At 43.7% G+C, this 11,446-nt stretch overlaps 1 protein-coding gene across 1 annotated transcript; it reads right to left on the reverse strand.

Annotated features, from left to right (window-relative positions):
* Nucleotides 1-2,913: 2,913 nt before the first annotated feature.
* Nucleotides 2,914-11,086, reverse strand: LOC129865150 (protein BTG1-like). The gene is made up of 2 exons (XM_055937659.1): nt 10,641-11,086; nt 2,914-6,947 (listed from the first exon to the last, which is right to left on the reverse strand). The coding sequence occupies exons 1-2, from the start codon at nt 10,783-10,785 to the stop codon at nt 6,568-6,570; spliced, it is 525 nt and encodes a 174-aa protein (XP_055793634.1). The 5' UTR covers nt 10,786-11,086; the 3' UTR covers nt 2,914-6,567.
* Nucleotides 11,087-11,446: the final 360 nt, after the last annotated feature.

Consider the following 11,446-nt stretch of genomic DNA (forward strand, 5'->3'; position numbering starts at 1 on the left):
GTACATACACACACCATACACACACTCTCCTAGAGTACATACACACAACCATACACACACTCTCCTAGAGTACATACACACACCATACACACACTCTCCTAGAGTACATACACACACTCTCCTAGAGTACATACACACACTCTCCTAGAGTACATACACACACCATTCACACACTCTCCTAGAGTACATGCACACAACCATACACACACTCTCCTAGAGTACATACACACACCATTCACACAATAACTATTCACACATTCTCATTCCATCAACATTCATCCATTAAATGATGTGATTAATGGCCAATAACACTACCAAACACAACCTAACTATTAAGCACAAACACTGGACTCTACCTGGAGTGAAATGCACCTACTTTCCCACAATAACCGGGTTAACCAGTCGAGTCCTGATCTTTCTAAATCTGGAGACCAACCCTTCTATTGACAGTATCTCTACACAGTAATCAGCCACACCCTCCATCAGCCTGAGTAATAGGCTGATCTCCACAAAGGCTGCTTTGTCGTTGTGTGAGAAGAAGGGAGAGACATTACAATTAACTTTTATCAGCAATTACGGTGGAAGTTAGACATGATGACAAGAAGATGACATACCAGCCAAGTGCTGTAATGCCATTCTGAATGGGGGGAATCTGAGTGTTGTCAGGCCTAGTTGTTTCATTCTTACTGCATAATAAATGCATCGTGAGCGTAAAACACATGGTAGGCCTTATTTCATTGTCTCTGTGTTATGCAAGCATCGTTCATATACGAATGTATTATCCCTGTTAAAGCACATTAATCATAAAATGAATATTCCACAAACAGATGGCAGAGATGACCATGAAAAACGTCTTGCTCAAGTGGAGTTGTGAAACTCTTTGTGAAATCCAGTCCAACGTTGAGCTGGCAAGGCCTCCGTCCGTGAGTGTTGGCTTGTTAGGGCTTCCCAAGATAACATGTTCATATACAACACACCACAGGCCTGAACGGCAGACACACCCAGTGAAACTTTGACCTGGTTCTATTTAGACAGGCTATTCGGGTTGCGTTCGGGACCGTGTAATGTTACAGAACACTCAGAAAGAAAAGTGCTGGGGAGAGCAGACATGAATCTCTGTCGTGTAGAATTGAGAATCAATTCAGCTCAACACGATACATATCTATCTGCAACAATCGCTCAGATCTACACATCCTCTGCAACGCTCTCTTACCTCTAAACAACATTTACATCTGCAAGTCTTTCAACTCTACTCTAGAAGTAGGCTGGCTTTCACCACTACTCAATATATCCATCAACAACAAGTCTTTCAACTCTACTCTATAAGTAGGCTGGCTTTCACCACTACTCAATATATCCATCAACAACAAGTCTTTCAACTCTACTCTAGAAGTAGGCTGGCTTTCACCACTACACAATATATACATCAACAACAATCTTTTCCTACACCTAATGTGTCTCCAAAAACCTCCCTACTCAACATATCACATTTCAGACATTTTTAACACTGAATAATAACGCTGACTGAATCCCACCCTGGACTAACACTACCCACGTCCCCCCTTTCCTGGGCTTCATCCCTGGCCAATGTGTGGAGAGCTAAAGCCTGCCCTTGGACCCGAGGCCGGACGTCTTCCACCCCCTCGGCTCCTGTCAAACCCGCTCTTCTCGTGTCTTCCCATTTTGTCTTTGTCGAAATGGAGCAAAAATTTTTTATATTTTTGAGTCAGAGAGCTGGAGAGATTGCAGTCTTAATCCAGAAGTAATGTTTTGTGGAGTCACCTTTTTCTGTTGTGTAACTGCTGGGTGTGTGTGTGTGTGTGTGTGTGTGTGTGTGTGTGTGTGTGTGTGTGTGTGTGTGTGTGTGTGTGTGTGTGTGTAGACAGCACTTTTCGAGTCTGAATATCCTTGTGTATACACCATCTGTCTTATCCCCTCACATATCTGATGATGGAGCCACATGCATTTCCATCAGGATGAAAATATCATGTGGGCTTCGAGGCATTAGATTTGTGCAGTCTGAGCATCCGAGCCTCAAGTTGACAGGTCTTAACCTGAGACAAAGCTTCTAATCAGTTTTCTGGCTGATTCAGATAGAACAGAAAAGACTTCATAGAAGCAGTCTCCATAATCCAGGACCAGCAAACTAAAGATAAGTCCTGTTCCAGACAGTCTCGCCACACTTGCTGTGGCTCTATACCACAGCAACTACAGAGTAAAAACATAAACAGCATATCATTTATCATCTGTTAAAACATGCTATGTATTTCTTGGGAAGAATACGGAATTCCTTGCATGTAGGCTACTATCTGTTCTATACAAGGCAGCCTATACCATTCTATTTTTATGTATTATTGAAATGATGACACTTATTATTGAAATTGTTGTGTGTAATCCTACTGTATATCATGTCATTGTTGGCACAGACAGCCCACTCATCTACTGGGACAAAGGTCAAATCCCCATCTGGGCTGTGCATCTTCACAGCTGTCTCATATTGGAGCCTATTCTATGTACAGCACAGGAGGTTGGTGGCACCTTAATTGGGGAGGATGGGCTCGTGGTAATGACTGGAGTGGAATAAGTGGAATGGTATCAAATATATCAAACACATGGTTTCCAGTTGTTTGATGCCATTCCATCCACTCCTGCCATGGTTATGAGCCATCCTCCTCTCTGCAGCCTGTGGTGTTCAGTAAGAGAGGACATGAAACAGAACCCTTCTCTACATTCAAAATAACAGTAACAGCTTCAGGTTTTTAACGGCCTTCGTTTCATATTCTGTTGTATCTTAATAGATTTCAGTCGGCCATTTTGACAGAAGACTACGCTATTCATTTTGTTTGGATATTGACTCCCGTACATCTATGGATTCTCATTCCCCGTAAAAAGAAAGACTAGCATCACGGGGAATATGTTGCCAAGATAGGAAATATTTTATTACAGAGAAAGAAAAAAAAATCTTCCAAAATATAGAAATCTGTACAACTTTCGCACAATCAATTTACATGAACTGTACAAATTTACAGCAGTTCATCACAACATACCCAAGGAAAAGAAAATGAACACAATAACGATGTACTGACATGAGAAATCACAAGGTAGAGTAGACAGCTTTTCTTCTTGGGTACGCTCAGATTTTTTAAACGTTTTTCTTGTTTTGTAAGTTTAAAAAAACAAAGGATAAGTCTATCAGTACAGGGGATGGAAACTGATATTTCTTTTACCAAAACAGATTGGTCCTTGCCAACACTCCCATCACAAATGGCTTCACTTACGAAAATAGTTATCCGTGTTAAAACTATGAAATGCAAAAGAAATACATCTAAACACCTCAAAACAAATTATTGGCACTTCCCATTGTGTAATGTTATGCATGTATTCTACCATATGGCGAACAATTACAATAGATTCTAGAATATGTAAAACACCCTAAATGTGAAAGTGGCAATAATTCACAAATCATTGATGAATCATTGACGACTATTCCCTTACTGTTTCACGTCTTAACATGCACAACTTTCCCAGAAGGGTTTTATTGAATGTCCGAGGCCTGAGTTTGGTAATACATTCCAGAAGAGACTCCTCGCGTCTCAAAAATGTCACAACTTCAACTTGACATATTTAGTGCATTTTATGTGCTATTACCTCCTCCGACTTTTCAAAAACACTTTTCACAACGTTTCTGAAACCTATGTGTGCAAAGGCTGAATGGATGCATTTACAGATCCGATATTGTGGACTAAATCAAATTGTTTTGGTGGTGGTGTTACTGTTGAGACGGGGATCAAACAATTTCGGCTTTGTTTCCTTTTTGGTAGGTCTAAAAATGAAGTCTGTTCAAATTGGGATAGATGATCAGACTAGGGCGAAAGGGAGGGGGGGTGAGATGCTACCTCTGTGACTTTAAAATACATTTAGCAAAAAGAGTGACAACTTGCTACGTCTGAAACACAGACCAATCTCATAACAACATCGATAGCTGGCATAATCGAAGCAATAGAGGAGCTGCAAGGTTTTTAAAAAGCTGGTTTTCAACCACAACAACAAAGCTCTGGGCTACTCAGACCTGTCCATCTGGTTCATGTGGAGACACAGCTTTTTCCACAGACTGCTGAACGAGCACCAGGAGAAATGGAGAGAGGGAGGACAGTGAGGAGGAGGGGATTGGATGAGGGAGGATAGGGTGTGCAGTGCATCAACAACCACAGATCCATTACCCATGATCCTCTGTGCTTAGGGAGCTTAAAACAGCACATGTAGGTCTGATGGGCTGGTGCCCAGCCTGGCCAGCTTAGCGGCTAAAAGCCCCGAAACCCCACAGCCTGTCACATTGTCTGTCTGTCTGCGGCGCGGCCAACCAGGAGTGAGCTATAGGACGACTGACACCACCATCGTCCTATTGCACCCATGTAAACTAGTTCAGTGCTCAGCCTAAGAAACAGAGAAACTTGGACTGTGTATCGTCACTTCCTATCCTTTGACTCCTCTTTGTTGTCTGTCTCTATGTGGGCTCCCAGTGCAGACGGAGTGCGCTGAGGGCATGTGCTGGCTTTGCTCTCCACGCCAAGAGGTGTTGGTTGGGTGGAGGTTAGTTTAGAGGGGGCCAGAGGGATTGTAGCTGCCCTGGACGAGAGTATCCGGCCCTGGCCCCCACACCACCTCCATTCCCTCCCCTGGGGCGAGGAAAGATGATATGTGTTACTGCTATCTCCGTACTGCTATTGGGGGGAGGGGGTTGGCTGGTTGGTTAGCTGGCTGGGGGTGATATGTGGCACCAGAGGGGCTTCTTGTGTCTGTCTGCCCTGACAGGGACACCTCCAGAGAGGGTCCAGCAGCACCTCGAACCAGGCTGGCTAACATTACGCTGGTTGTCTCGGTTCTCCAGAGAACGGCTCATAGGTGTAACATTGAAGTCCTACGTTGGGCAACGCACCCCTCATCCAAACTGAGAGACTGAAGAAAGGAGAGGTGTTGAAAGCCTTGGACCCATCTTCAATCACAAAGACAAGAACAAAGTCTAACAAAAACAGATGAGAAAGCCTGACAAGGCCATTGGGATTGAGTTGGATAGAAACAGTCAGGGGCGTACAGACTTCCCTTTGGCTACCCTCACACACCCCTCGACAGCTGTAGAGAGATCTATCAGAGTTCTCTAAGTGTCTCAAATTGCCAACTGTATGTGTGTGTGTGTGTGTGTGTGTGTGTGTGTGTGTGTGTGTGTGTGTGTGTGTGTGTGTGTGTGTGTGTGTGTGTGTGTATTGGGGGGGGGCTTTCGAGAAAAGTGCCTTACAAACGGACAACAGACGCCTAACCTGACACGACACCAAACCGCACCTACCTACCAACACCTGAACGGATCTGAATGAAATGCTTACAGTGTGAAATCTTTTTAAAACCTTCAGAGTTACTCTCCCCAATTCTATAGAGTGGGGTCTAGCCTGACGTAAGAGCTGTGAGTCATTTACAAAGGAAAAGGAGGGGAACTCATGAAAGACGACATTGGAGCGAATGAAATGAAAAGGGTTTTCTCTAGAAGTACACATCCCACACAATCTAAATGTCAAAAGTGCATTCAATGTCATTTCTTCTGACAGGGCCACAACAACCAAAACAAACGATCCAGATTTCGGTGAAAATATAGTGCCACCTATGCTACACTTTGATTTTGGTGAGGGCCAAAGGTCAGGGTGGGGATGGAGGGATATAAACAAAATGAGAACTTGATTGTGAATTTCAAACCAACATTCATCGAAGGGGAGGGGACAAATACCCAGCCCTCCCCAGAAAGCTGGGGGTGTTGGTGGGGTGTGCTGTGACACACTACTGTCCTTAGCAACAGGTGTCACAGCGCATTCCACTGCACTTCCAAATGGAGGGGGAGGGGCTTCCTGAAGCTCGACGCTGGTATATGGGGCAGCCTCTGGGGGTAAAAACATGCCCTATGGTCCAAAAACGGGGTTTTAGAAGAAAATTACTTAGGGCGTTCCCCAGAGACTGACCTAGAAACAGGCACAGTCCGGACATCAGCCCCTTAACTTCCTTCCTAGACAGGAAGTACACCCAATAACAGGAAGTAGATAAAAGGCTGAAATTTAACAGTATGGTTCTTGACAGCAGTTCCTTGAAGCTTTTGAGAGGGTGGTGGGGGTGGTGGTGACATGGTACCCATTGTAACCACGTGGAGAAGAAAGTGCAAAGTCAACAATGATAGACCTGTGTAAAAACAAAAAACAAAAAGCAGCCCCTTCTCTGCGCTGTTTCTCTGTTCGGTTTCTTGGTTTGTTTTAGCTGCCCCCAACAGCTCCACGCTCCACACAGCCCTCTCCGCGGGGGGGGGGACAAAGCCTCCGGTAGATCCCACAACACAACATAACAGACTATGGAGCGAGGAAGGAGAAAAGAAATATCAAACCTACAAGGTTTCACCTGGACGATAGGCCCCATCCTCTGCTTTTTCTCCTCCTTTTTTTTCTCTTTTTCATTTCATTTCTTTTTAGCTTTAAAAAGGTTCGCCATCGACCAACTAGGGCGAAACCCACGACCCGACGTGGCGGGTGGCGGCCCTTAGCTGGACATAGTCATCATGTTGTAGGCTTTGGAAGGGCTGGTCCTGCCCAGCATCCCCGCCGCCTCCTTGCAGCTGATGTGACTGTCCACCATGGGGGTCGAGGTGACCGCACTGCCTCCCGACGGCGCCGGGGCCACCGGCTGGGACTCATAGAGCACGCAGATGGAGCCGTCCTCGCCGATGCGGTAGGACACCTCGAAGGGGTCCACCCAGAGGGTGAGCTCACTAGGCAGCAGCAGGTAGAGCTGATTGATGGTCAGGCCGATGCGCTGGCCTGCCTGCCCCACCAGGGGATCCATCTTGTGGTTGATGCGGATGCAGCGGTAGCCCGAGCCCTTGCATGGCCTGTCGGGGAACCAGTGGTGCTTGTATTGCTCTGTGGAGAAAGAGAGAAGAGGTTATTATTGGGTTACCATGAGTTTCATCATCATTGGAACACTATTAGGTTACCGTGGTATTGTTTGTATTGCCAAAAAAGGGCACAGAGGGGGTAAATGGTGTTCTTCGGTTACCCTATAGTAGGGCCTGTGTAGTTCTGTATGAGGAGACAAGAGAGAGAGGGAGAGAAAGAAAGAGGGAGAGATGTAAGAGATGCTGTCTGGTGTTTACAGGTGAGAGCCAGTAAGCTAAATCTCTGCTACTTTCAGACGTCTATCTGAGGGGAAGCGGGGTACAAAGCTGTCTGCACCTGATCAGCCTTAGTTCCTAGTGTGTGTGTGTTTGTTATGCTAGATTAGGATGCATGTGTTTTGATAAACATTGAACAAGGTCATAAATTGGGACATAAAATGTGATTAATAGCATGATAATAACTGAATGAGCCATAGTTGGATTTTAAGTAATTGTATCGCAAATCAAACTATAATCATGTATTATTTTATTATAGAGTTGCTGGAGTCTAAGGTAATACTTGTTTATGATGTTCTAAGCACACATAACTAATCTATCAACGTTATAAGTTTAGATGTATCTTTCGATTGTGGCATAGATTAGATAATGAATGACATGAGTCCATTGAAAATGGAAGGAAAAATGATTGTTTATGTTTTACTGTAAAAAACACCTCCCAATAATGATTATGGAAAAGTAGCGTTGCTTTAGATTTAGTAAATCAAAAGACAAGGTTTTATTCCTTTGTAGGTAATACATGATTCCATTGGAATATCTTATCTGCTTTTTTATCTGATATTTCTATTAGCATGTAATAAAGCATCAACTATTTCTACTGGTATTTTGGGTTACATGATATAATGACCAACTATTTAGCACAATACTGTACGTCCACTTACTAATGTGTGTGTGTGTGTGTGGTATGTGTGTGTAAAACAGACTGCAGACAGGGGCAGGCTTTGTTGTAGCGCAGTAATAAACCATAACAGTCTGCTTATGGGGCTGATAAGCAGCAATAAACCGTGTGTCGCTCTGTAACCGGAGCCTACGTGACACACAGCAGAGAAAGAGAGAGAGAGAGAGAAGTTTGATTGCACAATCCCCTTCTGGTCGAGCGGCACAAAGTCCTCCATCAAACAGAGTGGAGCTGAACAACAACACTGAGGTGGTGAAGTCCTGGCCAGCAATCTGGGCTGGAGAACTCCCCCTCTTAAAGCCACACCGTCCCTTTTAGTATGACGAGTGTGTCCACATACCCGTTGGTGATTCACTGTGATATCATTCCTATGGTATATTTAAAGGGCGCTAAATGACAAACTAGGCTGGAAGAAGAGAGAAAAGAGGTCACATTACTCATTTTAAGGAGAACACGAGAAAGAGAAGAGTTCTCATTCCTTCCCCGTTAACTCATTTTAGAAGACGCACATGACTGCTGCTTTCATAGTATAATAGTAGCCTAACAGGGAAGAATTAAATTAGAAAACCGCTCCTCAGAAGTCTAAATTAACCTAACATCTCTAACAATACTCACATTTACTGTGTCTTGTGTGTGTTTGTATATATACTGTATGTATGTGTGTTCGATATGCATCTGTGTGTGCGTGTGATACCAATCATCCTATTTCTCCACTTAAGACTCCTCAGTATTGAGTTACCCCATTGGTGCATAGTGGCTAAACTCGATGTGTTGCCTGCCTGTCTGTTTGCCTGTGAAAAGCCTCTGAACTAGGCCAGAGCCCGGAGAACACCTGTCCTGCACAACACCCCTGGTAGATAATGTCTCCTTTGTGTTATCAGTAGAACTCTGTGTACTGCACCCTAATGGAGGGCTTGGCACTCGTGAAAAAGCACCAGGCAGCTACGATGGGGCTGATCTTTTGCACCACAAAAGAAACGAGGCCTCTGAGAACGGTCAGAGCGGAGGGGCCTATTCTAAAACCAGGGAACTGGGGAAGAGAGGCTAAAAAAGTAAAAGGATGAGTTTCAACTATATATTTTAAATACATTTGTTTTCCAGTGCTTCTTCAAAGCCAAGTGCTCTAAGGATATTATGTGGCAATAAAATGTGTGGAGGCTTTTTATTAAATACACATTTGACTTTGTTTGGGGCGTTATTGGGTGATTTCCACTGGTCTGTGGTGGTTGGTTGGGGGAATTATGGCAGTTTCAGACTGGGTCACTGCTCAAACCCTGGTTAAGCAGGTTATTGGTAATCAGGAAGTCCAAATTGTTAACTAACTACAGTTAGACAATGAGGGGGGGTGGGGGGTGGCTTCGCAGTGTTGTTTCTGCTCACTCGGGAAGACGAATGAAAAATGGGGGTGAAGGAGGACGGCCACTTCACAAAGCCCCTTTGCAACTTGTTTTATTAGATAATGTCCTTCCTAGACTCCTCCCTCTATGATATCCTCAACCCCACCGCTACCAACCCCACACTTACCCTCTGACGGCGGCCATTTTGCTCAGTCTGCCTTCAACTTTGGCTGTTTACAAACAGTGCACTGGCCTAGAGCTATGCTCAGACTACAGTTTCCACTCATTTTCTTTGCAAATCCTGCACAAACAAAACCACTTCCTTGAAAAATGTTTAGTTGAAAATAGCATTGTAAACTAAGAGTTTGTTGAACAGAAATAAACAATTCTGTAACCTGATATGCTAAATGTGTAGCCCACATCCGAAACGCTCTAAAATGATATGAATTTGAACGTGAATGGCTTTGCAGATGACACAGCTGTTGCAAAACATGTTAAAATTGAGGTCATGATGTAGGTGTTCAGTGCTTAGAGGGACAGACACTTGGCGTTAACTGGCAGACGTATGACAGTTTTAGACTGTTAAAACTGTCTGTATATTTACAACAGGAAATATAAATGAATAATTTCAGTGATTTGTACAAAACCAAATGCAGTCAATAACGCATAGTATAGTGGCTGTGTCGATCAATGTATGTGTCCTTATTACAGAGTTAACGTTATTCACTTAGCTAGAATGTCTACATTAGAACATATTGTAAAGAAATACCTTTTGGTTCTCTAATTTCGATTCGATTGAGGCTCGCTCAAGAGCATCGAGTAAAAAATGTAGGCGGCTATAATACTCTTATAACAAAGATCATCAGAATCCTATGGGTCTGTTATTTTCCTGGTCGAAATGTTATATATTTTTTTTGCATGCTCAAATCATATCCTCCTACGTGTTCTTGTCTGCATTACGTAATTCGATAGCCTAATTCAATTCACTGGGTATAGATTTCCCCCATCTTTATGTTAATTAAGAGTTTATCGACCAACTGAACTGGTGCTATCGAAAGGAGCACTTCCTTGTTGGAACAAATCAAATTCGGTTTTATTCCACGTTATTACACTGTAACTAAACTCGAAACCTGAATTAGGCGACGATGTATCTGAATAGAACATGGTTGATTCGATCGATTGAATATTGTTGATTGAAGATTGTTGTTCACCTTAACTATTTTTGTCTTTTTTTCCGTGCGCAAATGGTCGGGGGGCGCTTGTGTTACTTTGTGAACTGAGACGCAAATCCCCTTCGGAATGGGATTAAAACACAACAATTCGTTAAAAGCATATTCTTAACACACAAAATGACACAACATCAACAGAGGTCATAATCTAAAGAAGCATTGGAAACGTAGGACAAAACGAGAAACACATGTCTTACCTGACAAGATATCCTGTAAACTTGCGCTGAATGATTGAAGCTGTCTGTCATTTACGTGTCCTTTTATCCGCAGAAATCTCGACAGAAATCCGACGGCGGCGCTAATCTCTGGTTTCATCGTTCCCCGAGCACAAAGGGTATGCATTGAGAAGGCAACTGCGACGACGATTCGTGCGCTTTTCCTACATATGATTCCGAAAATGATTTGTTGTTTTTCTCTCCACGTTCGGATAATGATCCGTGTCTTTCACTTGTTTTATTTCTCTGGCGCCTATGCTGGTCATGTATTAGTCGAGGTAGGGACGTTTCGGAGGGTAATACGTGTGCCAGGACGGTACACTGTGGTGACGGCTGTTGGTAAATAGAGGGGTCTTTCTCTAGGATGCCACGTTGAGGCACCCTTTAATGTCACTTTACTCCACCAGAGTGAACGAATGTGTTGGAGGAATGGGGTTTTATATCGCCCCCGTCGTCCGAAGAAAGCGAAAGCCCGCAGCTACAACAACAAAAAAGGCTCGCCAATCCCGTCCGCGCGACAGCCTGACGAGCCCATAGGAGGAGTGGACTGTTCGCCTCAACGCTCTGAAAATAAACAGACCACGTGAGAGCAAAATACAAGCATGAAAATTAACCCATTATATTGTGCTCCCATCGAAAACAACATCTTGCACTGGGTTTTCAGTTATTTCATAAAACGGACAGGATTATTATGGTGAGGTTCAATGTGCATTAGTGCGTAATTAAGCACACAATTTTGGATACAGTTATGCTCATGATTGTTTGTATTCAAGGCATGCTCTACATGT

This window comes from Salvelinus fontinalis, chromosome 11, assembly GCF_029448725.1.
Source record: "Salvelinus fontinalis isolate EN_2023a chromosome 11, ASM2944872v1, whole genome shotgun sequence".
Taxonomy (NCBI): Eukaryota; Metazoa; Chordata; class Actinopteri; order Salmoniformes; family Salmonidae; genus Salvelinus; species Salvelinus fontinalis.